Raw genomic sequence first — 21,705 nt, forward strand, 5'->3', positions numbered from 1 at the left:
CAACCTTATTGGATAGATTCTTTTACCCGGATGTTACAGATGAAGAAACTAAGAGCTAAAGACAATCATTAATTTATCAGTTGCTGAAGTTGGAGTCATGCCCAGCTCTGTTTGTCTCCAAAGCCTAGCCATATGGAATTCTATCTTACATCCTATATAATAAAAGGGTAATATGCAAATTAACCGTCACTCCATCACAAAGATGGCGGCACCCATAGCCACAAGATGGTGGTGCCCAGTCCTCTCAGCCCTCTTGGAGTCCCCCAGTCCCGGGAGGGGCAGCTGCTGAGAGCGGGCAGCATGAGCAGCCAGGTGGAATGCTTGCTTCTTCGCTGCAGCAATGAGGCAAGGATTCAATGCCCGGGTGTGGATGGGCCTCTGGGCCATGGGTGCAGAGCGGCCAGGCCCCGCAGAGAGCTACTGGTGGATGGATTCATGCGCAGGGCTACTAGTCTTTATATAATAAATTATTTTTATATCCTAAGTAATGTTAAATGATTGTTTAATTCATTCTTCCTTTTTTCCTTTTAAAAGATCCTGATGAATTTGAGCAAATATATGAGCCTCTGGATGTCAAAAGTAAAAAGATTCACATAGTGGACAGTGGCCTCACATTTAACCTGCCTTACCCCTTGATCCTGAGGCCTCAGAGGGGAGTCGATCTCATCATCTCCTTTGACTTTTCTGCAAGGCCAAGTGACTCTAGTCCTCCATTCAAGGTAAGAAGAATTTATGTAGCATTCTATTATCTACCACATTCTTTTGCATGCCTTGTAAATATCTTAGTCCTCTTCATTCCAATTTCTTATCTCATTAGCCTATTGTCCACATTGTTAGGAGTACTCAAACCCTCTCTTGTTTAAAAGAACTTTTTAACGATACCCTGTGACCCACATTAAAATTCATAGTCCTGAGTAGGACAAGAATGATGCAATGTACCTGAAGTTCAAGAAACAAAGTAGGCTGAGATTTGGGAATAAGCAGGAAAATGATAATTAAAACCATGCCTGGGCAACGTATTCTGTGAGAAGATAAGGGACCATAAAATAGTATCTTGAAGATTCAACAACAATATCAGGGGAAAAGAAGGCAGACTAAGGAAGTGAGTAGTGTTATGAAAACCAATTGAAGATATTTAACAAGGAAGTTCTTGGTGAACTGGCCAAGAGAAGTTTCAATAGGGTTGTGAGCACACAAATCATACTGCTGTGACTTGAGGGATGAGTGGAAATTAAGAAAATGGAGACAATTCTATAGACTATCCAGGAAGAAGGAGATGGACTGTATCTGGAGAACAGGAACAGTGTGTGTATGTGGAGGGCTGGGTTATTAATAGAAAAGACTTGAGCATGCTGGGAGTCATTAATGAAGATGCTATTGAAGAATGGAGAGATGACATATACAATAGGGTCACATCCCAGAGAAGGTTACAGGGGTGAGGGGATGTAAAAATACAGGTGGAGAGTAATATAAAAGCGTCCGTATTGGAGCAAGAGGGAAGGGAGGAAATAATGGCTGTGGAAGGAGGTTTGTAGTTGGCCATGGAGAAGGGAAGTTAAGAAACTACTCGTCTGGTGACTTCTAACTCTTATAGGAATTAGTTATCTTTGTAGAATGAGAGGATGGGGGTAGTGAAGCCAGGGGCATGGGGAGAATAAAAGTCTGTCTCTGTGAAGAAATGAGAAAAAAAAGTTCTGAATAGGCAATAGAGAAAGATTGCTGGGCTGCCCTGCGGCCTCACCCATTCCCTCCAACTGGAACACCTCAAACTTTCTCCAGACTCATCTTGAATATTATCTTTCGTGAACTCCACAGGTATAGCTTCAGAATGACACACTTAGTAAATTCTACTAATACAGCAATTTTTTTGGTGTACTGCCTGTTCATTTACATATATATTTATGTGTGTGTGTGTTGCTTCCACTGTCTGTGAACTCCATGGGTACTCGAACACTCTTTGTGTGTTTTTTTAATTTTGTATTTAGTCCTAATTGCCTTCTAAAAGCCAGCCAAAATATATAGGGAATATTTTGGGGGGTGAATGAATGAAATGCTGTAAGAGGGATGGAGTTATCGTCTACATTTGATAGATTAGGAAATGGAAACTCATAAAGCTGAAGTGAAACAGTCCATGATCTTGAGTCAGGAAGTCAGTGGTAACCTTTGTCCTCTGACACTTGGTTTCCTTTCTATTACACTATGATTAAACTGCTCTCAAGACTAATAATGGTTATAACTCTCTCATATCTATAAAATCTCATATTTTAAAAATGCTTTCAGATTTTGTCTTGAGCCAGTTAGTAGCATTCAGCCAAGTCGATAAGGATTGGTGAGATAAGTGATCTCATCACATCCACAAATGAAATAAGACCACGGGCTAAAAAAGCTTAGCCCAGGACTTGCCTAGGGAAGTGCTAAGTAAGAAGTGGTCAAGCTGGACCCGATTGCAAGGCTCCACAATGAGAACTGAATGCTTTTTCCCATCACCAGCTGCCTCTGTACACACTGCACCGGAACTTGTTTCTGCTCTGTGAGCCGCAGTCAATGGTAAAACACGGTTCTTGGTCTCCATAACATTTTAGCTTTGGGGTTGGCGGGAGAATTTTATACATAACAGACATTTTGAAGGAAACCAAGAAACTTACTGTAAAATAGTTATTTGGGTTTACATAAGTATTTAACAGTGCTTTATTTTTTAGATTATAATTAATAAGATTTAGGAATTGATGAGACATATGCATGAAGTCCTTTGATAGGAGATTTGTATAAGGATACATCGGTGTGCATCAGAGTAGATGAGCAGGGAAATAAATGGGACAGGTTGGAAAAGTCACAGAGATGGTACAGAGATGGCAATGAGCACATCGGAGAACCTGGGCGTGATCTAATTAGAAGTGATAGATAGAAAGCTCCCATTAGAAGGGCGTTAGGGGAGAATTTAAAATTGGATGATAGAAAAGAGAGACTCAGTGAAGGGTTTCCAGCAGAAAAAGTGACTTCATGAAATTGGAATTTTAGGATGATTAATCTGAGAGTGGAGGACAAAAGATTAAGATTAAGGAGGCTTCACTGTTATCCAAGCATCGGCTAATGAGGCACCGCGCCAGAGTGGGTGACTGTGAAAACCAAGAGCAGGCTGCCATGAACAGCAGTGGGGAGGTGAATTTCAGTAGATGATTCTGAGACGACAGCTTAGAAGCTAGTTCTGGGGTAAATAACTATTGTTCATATCACCTCCGGGAATATAAAAATGTCAGTGCCATCATTTTATAAACACAGCATAATATTTCTATTGTGGCCGAAACCGGTTTGGCTCAATGGATAGAGCGTCGGTCTGTGGACTGAAAGGTCCCAGGTTCGATTCCGGTCAAGGGCATGTACATTGGCTGCGGGCACATCCCTGGTAGGGGGTGTGCAGGAGGCAGCTGGTCGATGATTCTCTCTCATTGATGTTTCTAGCTCTCTATCCCTCTCCCTTCCTCTCTTTAAAAAATCAATTAAAAAATATTTCTATTGTGAATATGCAAAAATTATTTAACAATGCTTTACTTTTTTGATATAATTAATAAGGTTTAGAAATTGATGAGAAATATACATAAAGTCCTTTGGAAGGAGGGGAGAAAAGCCAATGTAATAACTGGATATATGCAATATGATTTTATTAAGGTGACTAAATCATGAATGATTTTCTATTTTTGAGACTGAAATATGAATGTCATTTGTAATTTAAAGAAAAAGCAAACCATAGCCCGACTAGTGTGGCTTAGCATCAACCTATGAACCAGGAGGTCATGGTTCAATTCCCGGTCAGGGTACATGCCCAGGTTGCAGGCTTGATCCCCATTGGGAGGCATGCAGGAGGCAGCCAATCAATGATTCTCTGTCATCATTGATGTTTCTCTCTCCCTCTCCCTTCCTCTCTGAAATCAATAAACATATATTTTTTAAAAAGCAAACCATAAATACTAGGCAAAATATTAGAACCATTAACTTTATTTCACAGCTACTATTATTAGCATTTCATAACTATAATTTTCAGATCTTATCAGGGAGATAGAGAATGATGGATATCTTGGCTTTTGATAAAGGCAACCATTTTACTTATTATATCTGTATTGTAACTGGCCTTGAAAGTTGATGACATTAATGTCAGTGATACTATTATTTTTTTAGATTAGTAGACACACACCCTAATAAATAGTTCAGATATAAAGAGCCTTATGAATCTCAGTAATACTCTTATTATTTGATTTTTACAAAGCAGCTCTGTGTTTCATTTTGTCATTTCTTTTTGCTAAACATTTGATAAGTTAGATATATACCATGCAAATTTAGCTTTCCATTAGGGTCCATTCATGAATTATTCTAATAGGATTATTCTTTAATGTTGGCCATGAATGTAAGCCAGAGTCTTCATCTACAAAATAATCAGATTGTGAAATTAGAAAAAACAAAACATCTTTGGATCTTTTGAGAAACAAGTAATGAAGATAGGAAAATCCAGAGCTTGCAACTAGATATTTTTCCCTTTCACCTTACTAAATTTTATAGAGAGTAATATATTAGAGTTATTGTGCTGTAAATTGTGTTATTGTACATTATGCTGCCATATATCTAGATCAGTTTTTCAGTGCTCTTTTAAATGCTTAATGACCAGAATCCAGAACAATGAGTTCATTCTCTTAAAAATAAAAGGAAAGGAGGGAGAAAAGAAAAGAAAGAGGCAGTGAGAGAAGGAGAACGTGAAGAGAGAAGGAAGGAAAATTTGAGCCAGTCTTCACAAAATGAAAGAAGAAATGTATCTAAATGAACTTTATCTCCCTATATTTCACCCAAGGTAAAAATTTCATTTAAACCCACAAATAATGGGAAAAGAATCAGTGTTTTTCCATATTAATTTGATTTATTTATTGACATTAGGGCCTGATCTTTGTCTTAGCACCTCCGCATATGATTTACTTATGATTTTTAGATGGATTCACACCATCATGGCCAAACCAAACTTAGCTTTGTGGGCATCAACCCACTGTGGCTGATAAAGAGAACCCCATGTTAGTAATTGTAGCTTTTACAGATTTACCTCTGGTATTGATTTCCTGGGGTCACCATAACAACTCACCACCATCATGGCGGCTTCAAACAACAGAAATGGACTCTCTCACAGTTCTGGAGGCCAGAAATGGAAATCAAGGTACCTTCAGGGCCTACTCCTTCCCAAGGCTGTACAGGAGAATTCTGCCTGGCCTTTTCCAGCTTCTAGTAGCTCCAGGCTCTCCCTGGCTTGTGGCTGCACAATTCCAATCTCAGTCTCTTCCTTCTCCTTTTTGTGTGTAGCGTCTTATCAGCACATGTATGTGTTAGAAGGACATTTGTCATTGGATTTATGGCCCACCAAGATAATCCGTGATGATCTCATCTTCAGACCCTTAACTTAATTACACATACAAAAACCCCTTTCCCAAATAAGGTTATATTCACAGGTCCTGGGAGGTTAGGGCAATTTTTTTCCTAATTTCATTTTTTTAATATATTTATTTCAGAGAGGAAGGGAGAAGGAGAGAGAGATAGAAACATCAATGATGAGAGAGAATCATTGATCGGCTGCCTCCTGCACGCCCCCTACTGGGGATTAAGCCCGCAACCCAGGCGTGTGCCCTTGGCCAGAATCGAACCTGGGACCTTCAGTCCGCAGGCTGATATTGGTCATTGAGGAACAGATATCTTGTGATGAATAGAAATATTCAACATTCATTTTCCATATATATATATATATATATATATATATATATATATATACACACACACACACACACGCATATATATATATATATATATATATATATATATATATTTAAGCTTTATTTATTTTTAATCTTTATTGTTGAAAGTATTACATATGTCCCCTTTTTCCCCCCATTGATCTCTTCTAGGTGTCCTCCCCCCCAGGCCTTCACCACCCTATTGTCAGTGTCCATGGGTATGCATATAAGCATACAAGTTCTTCGGTTGATCTCTTCCTACCCACCCACCCTTCCCCTGCCTGTAACCTCTTAGTGAAGAAGAACTAACGAGAACTGCAAAATGTTATGTAAATTCTACACATGATTAGACATAGAAAATTATTTTCATGCATGTTGCTTTACAAAGCTCTTGGATCCTAATACCAGCATGCTTTTATTAGAAATAAGAATGGCAAAAAACAGAATAATGACTTCTAAATTATAGTTTCTATCTCTTGTATCTTATGTTAGTTGCTTCAATAATTTTTAAAGATTCTGTAAATGTATTTACATATGTACACTTCATAACTTTCCATAATCTAAAAATTGCTTTAAGATAATGAGAAACATCTTAGAAAGTGCATATCCTAGGTTTGTATAGAGAAAATACTCATTTCTTATAAAGAAAAGCTAATTTATCATAATAGATATAAATATATTTCTTATTTATAAATAGGTAAAATAAAAATATTCCATTCATACTATAGTTTAATTATATTTTTGTTATTTAGATTGTCTTCTGTCTTTCAGGATGTTTTATTAATTCTCAAAAATGAGCACAAACATTTTACAGAGTATTACTTTGAAGGATACTATCAAATTGTTATCTCCACAGAAAATCATTTTAGCTAGTACTGTGTAAATTTACCATGAATTAATCTCTGGAAATCTGAAGCATCTGAGGTGTCGAGTAACAACCAAGATGGATAGTTATCCGAGAACACAGTTCTGGCATATTGCTCTAATTTGTGGAGCCACAATTTCTTTGCTCAATGCATTCTTTTCAAACACTCTTTTCAAACTCATCTGCTCTACTCATAGTCTGTGTCATTGTTTCTGCCTTTACAAGCAGAGAAATGAGACATCCTAGAGGAGATGGTTTTTCCATCCGGTAATCTTTATAGTCACTGGTTTTAATCGCTTCCACATCCGGATCATATAAGGAAAGGGAAAGTTTCCATCACTTCCGAATTCCAGCATGAAATATCTATCTAAAAATAGCCTGGTCTTTTACCTCATTCAATTCCCTTTTCCTCTTTCTCCACACATCCTTGGTCATCCTCTTGAGTCATGTTTGTAAACACTGGAAAGCTCTTTCTGCTCCTTAGTCTCACGCAATTGATTCACACTGTGAACTTTTGCTTTTATTTTGATGTTGAAGAGTCTTGAATGAATACCAGTGGTAGATAAGAAACAACAAGCTGAGTAATTCAACTGAAGGAAGAAAAGGAGTCAGTGATAAAAGTTTTCTCAAGTTTCAAGCAAGAACGCATTAGTATGCATGGGATTTTCAGTGAAATAGAATCAAATAGGGGTGGGCAAAAGTAGGTTTCCAGTTGTGAGTATGTGAAACACAGTTTATTCTTGTGTTATTGTTTAATGATTGTATTATTTTCCATATAAACAACTGTAAACCTACTTTTGCTCACTCTGTATTTAGTTTAGTAGTTTATGAAACAAATGCTTTAATGTACTTTAATGCTTGAATATAAGATTTAGTATTAAATCTTTTGTTCTCCCATATGTTTATTTCTTTGTAAGTGGTTTTGAGGGAGTGTTTTTAAATTCATGACTTTCCACAAGCATCAAGAACAGTGAAAATCCAATGAAAAGGATATTTTTCTCTAAATTTAAGGTGCTATTTTAAAGTACTTCTTTTCTACCCCTGGTGATTTGGCTCAGTAGAGAGGGCATCCCAAATTCGATTCTGGTCAAGGGCACTTGCCCAGGTTGCGGGGCTAGGTCCCCAGTAGGGGGCATTCAGGAGGCAGCTGATCAATGATTCTCTCTCATCATTGATGTTTCTATCTCTTGCTCCGTCTCCCTTCCTCTCTGAAATCAATAAACATATATTTCTTTAAAAAGTACTTTTTTTAAATAATAGAAATTACTGAGGTTTTGAAAATACATTAGCTTATTTAGTCCTCACAGCAATCCAGAGAAAGATAATAGCATTAACTTTATTTTATAGGCTATAAAATGAGATGCAGAGATAAGGAACAGGTGAGATATACATGCAGTGGGTTTGGAAGTCCACGATTTCAGGGATAGTGGATAGCCTGGTCCCTGTTTGTTTGTTTGTTTGTTTGTTGTCACTTATGATCTCCATTGTACCATTAGCGGAGTATCGCTGCATACTTCAGCCCTCAAAGAATTCTAATAGCAATCTTATGAGATATGTGTTACAACCATCCTTATGTTATATTTGAGGGTACTGAGTGTGGAAACATTCAGAAATGTGCCCAAGGTCCCATAGCTCGCACTGTAACTCAGACAATCTGGCCCCAGCGCCTGTTTCTGACTTGTCCCACTCCCCCGTAAGCTGATATAAATAGAAATAAGCTCTGTTCGCTGCACGTCTCCGTGTTGATTTATATTCTCCAGTGTAGATGTAATATTATGTGTGTCTGCTTACTCACTGCCTTAGTCAGCCTCGATGCAGAAAGAAACTGAAAATCTCGGTGGCCGACAACAAATACGTATTTCTTGGTCACGTTCTGTGTCTGCAGCTGCAGATCAGCTGCTGTGGCTCTGTCCCAAGCGTCTTCTCATTCTGGTGGGGAAGTCTAATCCTCTCCTTAGGAAGTGAGCCTAACGTGTGAAAACAATCGCACAATCCTCCCCGCTCCTGGTACCTCCGTACCGCCCACGCTTGGCCACTGCACAGGTAATGATAACATGGCCAGAAGCTCAACTTCTTCTCATAAACAGAAACAACCCCCCCCCCCCCGCAAAAAAAAATACAGACAAACAACTACCAAAAAAATCAAGCAGAGTAACTCAAATATTTTTGTATATATAAAAGTTATGATCATTTGTGGTGTGGAAATGACATAGGTAAAATATTTTTGCATACATAACATTTATTAATTATTATTAGTTGTGTGTAGATGATATAGGTAAAAATTCAGTAACAGGTTCATTGACTCCTGGGGGTTAAAAAAACATTCACAGGGCTTATAAATGCCCAGAATCCATACTATTTTCTTTTTCTCTTGTAGCAATTACATCTATATAATTTCATTCAGTTCAGTTCATTAATAAAATTTCCAATGCCTCCTATGGAGCTAGCCTTGAACCAAGAATTAACATAACAGGGCTGAGTTTGTCACAGAGTACTTTTAAGGTTTTTGAGATTGATGAGCTTCCGGAGAGGAGGGTCATGGTTTGTCTTAGCGAGAAGCACAGTGCCAGCACATGGTACATGCCTCGTGAATATTGAATGATGGCCAGACCAACTGAACACATGAAGGCTGAAAATTCCCAAATGCATCTTCCCCTCTCTTCCGTAGGAACTTCTGCTTGCAGAAAAGTGGGCTAAAATGAACAAGCTCTCCTTTCCCAAGATCGACCCTAATGTGTTTGATCGAGAAGGACTAAAGGAGTGCTATGTCTTTAAACCCAAGAACTATGACATGGACAAGGATTGCCCAACTATCATCCACTTTGTTCTGGCCAACATCAACTTCAGAAAGTACAAGGCTCCAGGTACGTGGGGAATAGGTTGTATTCTGCAAAGGAGAAACCTGGTAAAGGAGCAAGCCTGATATGAAGCTGGTCCACACTGGCACTTGCTGTACTGGGCTATTACAACGTTGAATGCTTCCCTTGCCTTGATGAATAGCTGCTATCCTGAGACCCTCAAGTGCTCCCCATCTTTCTCACTCCATGATCCCCTGGGTTCTTCACAATCCAGAAACTGAAGGGTTAATAACTGGCTCAACTAGCGCAGCAAAAAACTCTGGGGCTTTACTCCAAAAAACCCTGATTATGTTTGCTCTGATTGGTTGGGGCCCTTATCAAAAGGGTTTGTTAAATATTTTGAATATCACCATTTAAGGGAGCCCTTATTTCAGAACAAATCATGCAGAGGTTCTGGGAATTTGAGCTGACCACAAGATGGATGTAACTGAGCAGCACAACATGGCTGGTAATTTCATGTAGCCAGGTTATATTTCATAGAAAAAGAATCAAGTTCAAAGCAAGTCATCCTGTTGTACCACATCCAGAGGAGACCATAAACTCCCCTTCCTGGAAAGTATTGATTAACCAAGGGAGATCTGGAGATTGACAGGCAGGATCTTGAAGGTCTAAACATCAGACTATTTTAGGACCAGAATATGTAGTTGTAAAAGGAAAGACATACAAAAATAGTCATGGGGGACTTAACAGGGGACAATGGAGAGGAAAGTGATCTTTTTCTAGATGGCAGAGGAAGACAGAGCAAGGATGGATAGGGATGGGCGTTTTTATGACTCACACTTAGTTCTTGAACAGTGAGTGGAGTACTTGAAACCTAGAGAATTTTCTATCGCAGTTAATTCTCAAGGCTGATTAGGGCATGAAGACAATTAGATAATGTTTGGTTTTGGGTTCCCCCAAAAGCTGATTCTGAGCAAAGGGTTCAAGTGCATATAGTTCATTTGGGTGAACGAGGGAACTTTGATAAGGAACTGACAGCAAAAGATGTGTTAGAGAGTCGGCTACGAGGAAGAGACTTTATCCTGCTGGAAAACGCTAGGAAATGGAATAGAACTTATGCTGCAGAATCATCCTTCCCCTTACACAGGAAGAGGCAAGGGAACTCAGGTGTTTAAAGCCTAAGTCCTTATAAGTACCGCGCGCTAACCGATTGCGCCACTGGAGACTGTCAGACCTTAGAGGGAAGGTAGGGGAGGGTGGGGACAAGGGAGATAGATCAACCAAAGGACTTGTGTGCTTGCATATGAGCCTAACCAGTGATCACGGACAACAGGGGGATGGGGGCATGCGTGTGTGTGTGGGGGGGGGAGGGTTTGGAATGGGAATGGGGGGGGGTTGATGACAAATATGTGATACTTTAATCAATAAAGTGATTTAAAAAATAAAAAAATAAAGCCTAAGTCCTTAGAGTGTTTGGTTGACTGCTGCCTGCCAGGAGTGGTTTATCAGTGTTTTCAGCCTTGTGCTAATGAGCTAATCAGACTTCCACCTTTGCAGGGGCGGGTAGGAGGCCCTTAGGCACAGAGGTGCAAACCCTGGCAATTGGAAGTTGCCCATCAAAACACAGAAGTCCTCACCCAGGCAATATGATGGGGACACTATGATGTATATACAGATTACATGACCTCAATGGGGGCTCCCCATGTTACGTTTATGACTCTTTGTATGTTTTATTCCTGGGTTTTAGAGATATTTTGTAGTTTTCCAAATATCCCACTTGAGATTCTTTTGATATTTAGGTGTTCCAAGAGAAACTAAGGAAGAGAAAGAAATAGCTGATTTTGATATTTTTGATGACCCTGAATCACCATTTTCAACCTTCAACTTTCAATATCCAAATCAAGCATTTAAGAGGCTGCATGATCTGATGTACTTTAATACCCTGAACAACATCGATGTAAGTATCTCCTCCAATCATTGACAATGTCAAATATTTCATATCACATGACCATAGCAGTACTTCTTTTTAATTAATTAAAAATAAAAACAAGGCTTATGAAGGACACCACCCAAATTTTACCTTTTTATTGTTCGTGAATTATTTAATTAATCTCCAGAAGAACCCTATAAAATTCACAAAGAAGAAAATCAATGCCTCCACATGGGCAGAGCCTACATTTTATACTGTTATTTTTATTGGTGGGTTGGTTAATATTCAGTTTCTTGCCCAAATATCTAATGTATTTGTCATATGACAAAATAAATTAGAAGTAGGAAGAAAAGCGATAAAAATAAATGTAAAAGTAGGAAAGTGATCATAACCAGAAGAGCGGTTAATGAGTACACATATGCTTTTAAGTGTCTTTATTTTTCTGGATCTTAGGAATCTCACCAAAAGTAGCAGTTTTCCCATTTTTTAGCCCTTGAGATATCAAGTATGCTTTGATTTGGGAACTTTAGAAACAAATTATTCTCTTTAGTATCATTCTGGTCATTAGTATATCTGCTAAGATGCTGTGCCCACGTGAAATTCTTTAGTTACTAACTCACCATTAAGGAACACTGTTGTGTAATTGGAATCGTGTTGGGACTGTTGTTCCAAATCATAGTGTCTGCAAAGTTATAATCAGTTGTGAAAGCCAAAGTTCATTAGCCCGATTGGATTTTGTACATTAGAAAATAAGAAACCAGAGAGAAAAAAAGAAGGAAATTAAATGGAGAGGGAAAAGCATCCTATCTAATAATAGAGTAATTTGCAAATAACCATCACTCCACTACGCCCACGATTGGGCAGCGGGCGGCTGGGGGCGGGACTCGGGGTGGCCTATCCAGCAGTTGAGAGGCGCAGGGTGCCTCTCAATGGCCTGCGCCTCTCAATGGCCTGACCGGTCGCCGCTGAGGGGAGACCCATCAGTGTTCACGGGTCGGAGCAGTGGCAGTGGCGGTGCCCGGACCCGCCCCCATCAGCGTTCGCAGGATCCACCTCCATGCACCTGCACTGGGGGAGGGCCTGGTCAGCAGCCACCGAGGCTGCTTCAAAGGCCAAAGAGGGAGGCAGGGCCAGACCCCAGGGCCGCAGCTGCTGTGGGGCCCGGGGAGCCAGGCAGGGCTGGACAGGCAACTTCAGGGTGGGCCTGGGGGTGGGTCCAGCAGCGCAGCTTGACAGCAGACAGCAGGGCCTGCTTGGCCGTAGCTGCCGGCGACCCACAACAGGCAAGTGGGCCTGCAGGCAGCACCCAGCAGGGCCTGCTTGGCTGTTGCCTCGGTGACCCGGGAGCAGACAAGCGCAGCTGCAGGCAGCACCCAGCAGGGCTTGCTTGCCCATCGCTATGGTGTGGAGCAGGCAAGCCCCGCAGAGAGCAGAGAACCACAGGGAGCGGGCCTAAGCTGTCAGCAGGACATGCCCTGAGGGCTCTCGGATTGGAGAGGGTACAGGTCGGGCTGAGGGACCCCCTGTGCATGAATTTCATGCACCAGGCCTCTAGTCATATATAATTTGCCAATCTTTTTGGAGATTGTGTGAATGGCTCAAAAGAACACACTGTGTGTGGATGACTGTTCTTTGTATCTGAGATTTAATTGGGTTTTGTGAGCTAATAGACTTCTGGCACATCTAGTTTGCTTGTTTGTTTAGTTTGGCCTGAGACTAGTAATGATCAATTATTTACAGTTATCCTGTAATCTGTTTATTAATCAATACCTTTAACTTTTGTAAATGTAGGAAATTTTCCCCACTAAATTTCAGTTCCTGCAACTTAAAATATATATATATATATTTATTGATTTCAAAGAGGGAGGGAGAGAGAGATAGAAACATCAATGATGAGAGAGTATCATTGATCAACCAGCTGCCTCCTGCATGCCCCACACTGGATATCAAGCCCGAAACCTGGGAATGTGCCCTGACTGGGAATTGAACTGTGACCTCTTGGTTCAGAGGTTGACACTCAATCACTGAGCCATGCCAGCTGCACCTTTTAAAATGCTTTCTTGTTAGCCCTCCATTATGAATAATATGTGATAATTAATGCAGAGCATGCTTAACAAATTTTATAGCATATGTCAGTTTCTAAAAGTATTTATTCTTTTTTTATCTCACAAGCAGTGGACATTTGAAATCCCGATGCTACATTATTTCTGTTGTGATGATGAAAATTTAAAGAATATTAAGAGAAAATCAGTACTTTATGATTTATAAAGGGCAAACATTTTCATATAGTTGTTTTATAAAACCCCTGCAGTTAAAAGAAACTAAGATATCATATCAGAGTAAAACTATTTTTCCAGTATGAAACCAATAAACTAAAAAGTAAATATTCCTTGGGATGAAATGTATTATACTTGATAAGTTACCCTCAAATGAAAAAAAAATAGATTATAGGAAAATATAAATTCCTTACTGGACTTGAGAAAATAAAAGATACACACACACATGGGAGGGGCACAAAAGTAGGTTTAAAGAAGATAAATAATACGATAATAAATAAATAATAATAATAGAATAAACTGTGTTTCTTGTACTCACAACTATAAACCTACTTTTGCCTACCCTTGTATATACATCTGTGTGTATACATGTGTGTGAGTATATATGTGTATATATATATATATATATATATATATATATATATGTGTGTGTGTGTGTGTGTATATATATATATATATATATATATATATGACTATATATGTAGCTTAAACATCTGTATTTCATTGTTTTCAGTTCTGGTTTATATAAAACCTGCTAAACTATTTGCTGTAAAAAATGATGTAGTTCTATTTCTATATTTTACAAACATTCTTCAAAGTGGTTTGTTTGACAGAGATGAAAAAGTTAAAGCCTGAACAAAAATTGACTGAGTTCCCAGGTAGCTGTCCTGCCTTTCAGCTTATCAAATGTTGATTCTTCACAAACCATTTAACTAAGTAGGTTTTCATTGTTTCCAAGAACTGGTCACGGGCTTTATATCACGTTTATATCTCAGACAGGCTACTTGGGTGACTTTGAATAAGGTACTTAAACTTTTTGGGCCGCAGTTGACTCATCTCTAAAACAGGTGTAGCAGCATCTATCATAACGGCAGTGGTGACTCTTCAACCAAGTGATGTATGAACAGTGCCTGACAAACAGAAGCTGCTCATTAAATGGGAACCTTACCTGTGTGTGTCTGTATTCTACCATGATGGATATACCTCAAGATCTTTGCCAAGCCCAGAATTAAGAATATAAACTGGCCCAGCCAGCCTGGCTCAGGTGGTTGAGCTTTGATCTAAGAACCAGGAGGTCATGGGTGTTTTTTTTTTGTGTGTGTGTGTGTGTGTGTTTTTTAATATTTTTTATTAACTTCAGAGAGAAAGGGAGAGGGTGAGCGAGATAGAAACATCAATGATGAGAGAGAATCATTGATCAGCTGCCTCTTGCACGCCCCCTACTGGGGATTGAGCCCACAACCCAGGCATATGCCCTTGACAGAATCAAACCCTGACCTCCTGGTTCATAGGTCAACGCTCAACCACTGAGCCATGCCAGCTGGGCCAGGAGATCATGGTTTGATTCCCAGTCAGGGTACATGCCTAGGTTGCAGGCTCGATCCCCAGTGTGGGACATAAAGGAGACAGCAATCAATGATTTTCTCATTATTGATGTTTCTATCTCTCTGTCCCTCTCCCTTCCTCTCTGAAATCAATAAAACTATATTTTTTAAAAAGAGAGAATATAGACAGGTCTGTATAAGTAATAGCAGCCGGGGCAGTAAATAAATATTGTTTGAATGAATGAATATAGGCTTCCTCTTAAATTATATGACCACTGAAACTTGTGTTCAAGTAATTCCTGGTTGTGTGTCTGTGTGTACGTGCACCTGAGTGCACCTCACACCCAGGGAAGACTTCCAGTTTTCACTGACATTTTATCTCTCCCTTGATAACTCTTCCTTGTACCTACTTTTTACCGAGAAAACATATTTTATCAGAACCAAAGCTTCTTGATTAGTGATGATCAAGAGCAACGAAACTGTTGCGGTAGGATGCTGGAGACTCCATCAGGCTCAGCCATTAGCTAAATCACGCATTCCCACACCATTTGAATAGAGCAGGTTACTAATCCACATCAGCAACACACACATGTGCTGGCTGTGGACTGTCAGAGCTGCTTGAAACTGGACACTGCATATAAACTCTTCTCATGCAAAGACTCTCGACTGCCAGCTCCTTATGAAGACACTTTTCAAGTTTGAGGCCAAGGCACATTTTCATCTTCAATTCACATGCAGGCATAAATTTTCACTCTGCGGAGGCTACCCTGTCTCTGACAGCGGTACGCTTCTGTGGCTGCGTTTTCCTCGGAGATCCTGGCTGGCCCACGTTGGGGAAGCTGGATTCCCGAATTCCAGTTCCTCTTCGGAAAGCCTCTGCTCTGCCTGTGCTCACTCCGTGACAGCAGCCTGGGTCCGTCCCTGGCGTCAGGTTTCTGGTTTACTCAACCTTCCCAGATTCCTTTCCCCTGACTGTCGCCCGAGTGCTTTCACCCTGGCAGTGTTTCATGCAGCCTAACATATGGTGACTTATCGTGGGAGACGTGTGGTATGAGGGAAATGCGGAGACTTTGGAGTCAGACCAAACTGGGTGTTCAGATGCTTGCTGGCTGCCTCTTGGCTGCGTGATCTTGGGCATGTAGGCTAACCTTTCCAAATTTCACCTTCCCCGTTTGTCAGGGGAACAGTCTTACAGATTAGGGTGAGGATTAACTAAAACAATATCATTTAAGGGCATCTAAGAGACACTCAATAAACTGAAGCAGCTAATGGGATAATGACAGTAATTGTTATCATTGTTCATAGTACCTTCTGCTCTTAAACTATAGATGGAAAACAATGACTTGCCTTCTTTACCTTGTATCCTCCAGAGATACTGAGCACAATGCCTGGCACCTAAAATACGCAGTAATGTTTTTGTGAATGATTTTTTAAATGTATATATATACATACATACATACATACATACATACATATACAGAAACTGGTGAATAATTTAATGTGTTAGGCGGAGGGGATAGCAAGGGCCAGGATACAGCCTGGAGAATCTGCACAGAGTGTGTGCCTGGCCAGGGAGTGCGGCCACCGGCTCCGCTCATGCACTAACTTTCATCTGGAGGGAATATGACCTCTGGGATCTCTAGGACCTCGCTGATTCAGCCATCACAAGAAAATGTACTGCTATGCACTCCCCCTCATTCAGTGTATCAATTCGATAGGCACACTCTATGAGCCTGTTGTGTGTGAGTCTATTCAGCATATGTCAATGATGATAATAATGAGCTTTTAAATTTTGTTTTCAAACAATTCTATAAGGTGTTAAACATTAGATGCTAATTAAAATGAGGGAAAGCACATATCCAGAAGTATTGGTACTTCTTAATTTGATATTTCATCATCATGATGCGTGTCTAGGTACAAGTTAAATTTTTTATCTTTTCAAAAATTATTTAGAAGCTTTTAAGTATCATGGCCTAACATATTAGGCCCAAATTCATCTACCTTTAATGTTTCCTGTAATCTCTTTCCATCATATTTCTTCATTAACTCAACACATTTATTATCTACTGTGACAGGCACTGTTTTAGGAAAGAGAGATATCTATCACAGCACACAATACAAAACAACAACAACAAACACACAAGGAAGTTTTGAGTGCTTCATATATTCCAGATGTTTCCTATATATGCCATGACCTTCCATCTTCAGCCTTTTTATAAGTTATCCTTCTACTGAGAATGCCCAGTCTTTCCACTCTACTGATAAAATCTTATCTGTCCTTCAATTCAACCCAAGGCTCACTGTCCCCTTATCCTGTTTAATTCAACCTTTAATGATAACCTTCTGTGAACTCATTAATTTTACAAATATTTATTGTTTCCCTTCCATGTTCTAAATGTGGGCGTCAAAAATGATGAGACATAAAAGGTCGCTGCTTCCACAACCCCGGTATTCGTTGGGAAGGCAGACATTAACCGGAAAATTCTCAGTAATATAGACCAGTATACCTTCTTGTATTTTTCTATATTTGTAATTTTTATTTCTTTCTCCAAATAAATACTGTAACTTCCTCTTTGGGCTCATTTTTAATTTTTCTGTTGGAATTTAACATTTGCTTGTGGATTATTTCCAAACTCGCTGTCCTAAATCTGTTCTTTTGGGGGAGAAGATCACATTTTACATGTTTTCTTTTCTGGTTCTCTGCCCTTATTGCCAAAGATTTAAATGTTTTGGAACAACAGTCAGGAGGCTAGTGAATGGCACAAGTGAGAAATGACACGTGTCATACATAGAGGCAGGAAGTGGGGATATGAGGGTTAATGCTAGGGTAACTGGCAGAGAGGATTTGGAATCTCAATGGATTTCAGGGGTCAATGAAAGAGGAAATTAGATATAAACACTACTTAAGAATGCTTCTAATTATGAAAAACCAGGAAGATTCAAAAATGACATATTGCTTTTTGGGGGGCATCAAGTTGTACCATGTATCATGCTGGAAGTTTTCAATTTAGCAACGGATATAGTACTGGGTTTAGCCTCTTTGGTTTATATCACACAGAATTATAAATCATAGCATATTGGTGTTTTTTGCAGTAATCTGAAAAAAATCTGGTTAATGGAATGGTTTCATAGTATTAATGTGCCACCTAGTGGTTCAACTTGCGCATTCTCATTGCGTATGATTTGGGTCTTTCAGAATTGTGTAAATATTAATTTTAATTTATAAAAATGTCCCGTTTCCTAGAAACACCTGCCAAGGTCCAATTATGGAAAATACACTAACTATTGGTATTGACACTGCTGACTTTTTGTGCTCATGAATTCATTCTAAAGGAATCAACAGGCTTTATCAGTATAAATCTCCCCTTTGGTCTTTTATAGGTTAAAACTTCTCAGGTGTTTGGAAAGGCAATAGCTGATTTTTATTTTACTTGGTACTTCTCTGTAATAAGAGTTGATGCGTCTTGTGCTGCTGTGTTGAAGGAGAAACCAACTGAAAACTTGGTGATTTGATCTCCAGAAAGGAAGGGAGATATATTTTCCTTTTTAAAAATTTTTAAAATTGCAGTGGAAATAGTATTTTCGGTGTCTATATGGCTTCTTCTTTATATCCTTAGTTCTAGGAGTTCTCTTCAGTTAGTCTTCAGATGGTTCTCCAGGTTGATTATTCCATAATTTAGTTGTAATTCTGATGTGGTCCTGGGAGAAGGCATGTACAATGTTTACCTACTCCGCCATCTTGACCAGAAGCACAGGCGGGGAGATTATTAAAAGAAGTTGTAGCAAGGGCTGGGTAACTCATTTGATTAGAATGTCGTCCCAATATGCCAAGGTTGTGGAGTTCAATCCCTGGGGTCCCCAGTCAGAGCACATATAAGGATCAATCAATGGCCCAGCCCAGCCTGTGTGGCTCAGTGACTGAGCATCGACTTATGAACCGGGTGGTCCTGGTTTGATTCCTAGTCAAGGCACATGCCTAGGTTGTGGGCTCGATCCCCATTAGGGGGCATGTAGGAGGCAGATGATCAAAGACTCTCTCATTAATGTTTCTATCTCTCCCTTTCCCTTCCCCTCTGAAATCAATAAAAATATATTTTAAAAAAGAGAATCAACTAATGAATGCATACATAAGTGAAGCAACAAATGGATGTTTCTCTCTACCTCTCTATCCCTCTTTCTCCTTTTCTCTCTCTGTCTGAAATCATTTTTTTTTAAAGTGTTAACAGAAGACGTGGTAGGACACATTTGATCTCGGAATTGATTTGCCGACTTTTACCAAATAACAAGCCTACTATTGGCTATACCTAGTGATTTTGCTTCTAGTAAACATTATAGCTTCACATCTATAGTTCAGCTTGAAAATAACAACAAATAGACACTAGTTATGGAATGTTGCCTATGTGCCAGGCACTGTGCAAAGTACTTTTTATAAATGATCATCAATCCCTACAAAAGCCAAGATTCGTATGATTATTCCCATTTTAAAGAAGAGGAAACAGACTCAAGAATTGCAGCTAATTCCCCTTGGTCTCACATAGCCAAAAAGTGTTGCTCCTGGGGGCCGATGGCCAGGTCTCCTTCCCAGGCCGGAAGCCTCTTCTGTTGCAATAGAATAAATTGTGTTTCCCTTACTCATGGGTAAACGGGGTCAGCAAACATCTTCTTTAAAAGACTCAGTAACATTTGAGCCCATTTTTCCCAGAAGACAGTTATCCAGACAGGGTGGGCAGTAGCTTTACAGCTGTTCATATGGAAACAATACAATAATTAATAAATAATAATACAAGAATAAACTCTGTTTCACATACAACTGTACACCTACCTTTGCCCACCCCTACATATATAAACTTAAAAATCATAAAGCAAATAACGGTGCCGCATTCCTGTGATAAGCTCCTTTCCACAGTACAACTGCTTGTTGTTTCAAGTTCTCTGTTAGAGAACAGAGGAGCCTGCCCATCGGGCCGGACATGAAGTCGCAGAATATTACTTTCATGTTACCACCACCCAGGCCACACATCTCTCTTCTCCAGGCATTGAACCTGGCTTTCCCAGAGAGGTCGGCTGTGGGACTGGGAAAGCCCCTCTGTGCGCACCTCTCCAAGGCCAAGTGGGCCACACCAGCTCTGGGTGGGAGGGATCCTAAACTGCTCAGACTTGCCACACATTCCTCCCCATGGTAGAGGGCTTAAAAACGTGTGGATAATACCTCAATGTTGCTTAGAGATCCTGGGGTAGAGATTAAAGGGGATTGTAGGCTATCCCTGTGACCTGTCTCTGTGTCCTGAGACTTCATCTCAGGGGTCATTAAGATGAAATCCTGTGGTCCCATCCTGGGGAATGGGCCTTCCTGATGGTGACAGGGTTCTGAAAAGGCAGCAGAGCAAGACTGCAATCCACACCTCTCTCCCGAAGCCCATTCCCATTGCTCTGCAGCAACTTCTTCAGCCAAATCCCAAATTTTCCAGAAGTTTCTAACTAGGTGAACTTCATACCAGAGAAGCATGTGATAATCGTAATAGCAGTTCTGAGAGGTTGCAGTCACCATTCATTTGAGTATAGGTAGAGAATATTCTGAATAAAACATAGCCATCATCAATAAAAACTCGAAGCCCAGCGTTTTCTAGATAAAGGACATCCATGTCTTATAACTGTATCTATTTAGTTGAGGAAGCAGGGAAATTCGCCAGCAATGCCTTTTCTCTTCATTAGGCTTAGGGGAAGTCTGTTACTTCCCCGTGGCTCTTCATTTCCATTTGTCCACTAACTGTAAAGAACCTAAATTCTAGAATTAGTAATTGCTGTTTCTTCCCTCTTATCGCCTTCCCAATGGAGGACAGAATGAAGATAAATTTATCAGCACAAAATCTGGAACATTCCCAGGATAGTTTTTTTCTCTGGTAGGAGAGGGAAGAATGTTTGAATATGAGTGTAACAAGAGTGTAACAGTGAGATGTTGAATTTAACTATGTACATACACGACTCAGAGATTTCTTTCTCTATTTCAAAAATAATTCTATAGTAAGAAGATTCATTGGGGTTTTGTTTTGAGCAATCAAATGTTTAAATGAGTTCAGAGCAGCACTAATGATACCTCTTTTGCCTCTATTTGCAGGTGATCAAGAATGCCATCCTGGAAAGCATTGAATACAGAAGACAGAATCCATCTCGTTGCTCTGTTTCCCTCAGCAACGTTGAGGCAAGAAGATTCTTCAACAAGGAGTTTCTAAGCAAACCCCCAGCATAGTGCGTGTACTGGAAAGGGCCAGCAATTTCTGATGCTGAGGCAGTTTGAAATTCCATGACAACTGGATCAATAGCACAGCACAGACATTAGTACTCATCATAAGAGGCTGATTGATACTCAAATTGGCAGTTATTTATAGAAAGCTTCATGAGAATAATCCTATCTAATAATAGAGTAACATGTAAATTACCATCACTCCGCTACGCCCACGATTGGGCGGCGGGAGGCTGGGGGGCGGGACTCGGGGTGGCCTATCCAGCCATTGAGAGGCAGGGATCCGCTGCCACTGAGGGGGGCTACCCTGTTGTTGAGAGGTGCAGGGGGCGAGACTCCCACCCCCTGTGCCTCTCAAAGGCCAGATCCGCGGCCGCTGAGGGGGCCTGCCGCGGACACCCAGCTGTGCCTCTCAACAGCAGGGTAGCCAGGTGTCCGCGGCAGCCCCCCTCAGCGGCCGTTGAGAGGCGCAGGGGGCGGGAGTCCCGCCCCCTGTGCCTCTCAACAGCAG

The 21,705-nt window shown here is 40.2% G+C and overlaps 1 protein-coding gene across 3 annotated transcripts in view; it reads left to right on the plus strand.

The window, feature by feature from the left end:
* PLA2G4A (phospholipase A2 group IVA) overlaps window positions 1–21,475 on the plus strand; it is a 232,561-nt gene extending 211,086 nt beyond the window's left edge. For all 3 annotated transcript variants that reach the window (XM_079761548.1, XM_079761547.1, XM_079761546.1), the window contains 4 exons: window positions 535–719; window positions 9,293–9,488; window positions 11,222–11,379; window positions 21,069–21,475. In XM_079761548.1, coding sequence (XP_079617674.1) covers window positions 535–719; window positions 9,293–9,488; window positions 11,222–11,379; window positions 21,069–21,200 — 671 coding nt within the window. In that variant the 3' untranslated portion in view covers window positions 21,201–21,475. The remainder of the gene's footprint in view (window positions 1–534; window positions 720–9,292; window positions 9,489–11,221; window positions 11,380–21,068) is intronic.
* The last annotated feature ends 230 nt before the right edge of the window (window positions 21,476–21,705 follow it).

This window comes from Cnephaeus nilssonii (genome assembly GCF_951640355.1).
Source record: "Cnephaeus nilssonii genome assembly, chromosome: 21".
In the NCBI taxonomy this organism is placed as follows: domain Eukaryota; kingdom Metazoa; phylum Chordata; class Mammalia; order Chiroptera; family Vespertilionidae; genus Cnephaeus; species Cnephaeus nilssonii.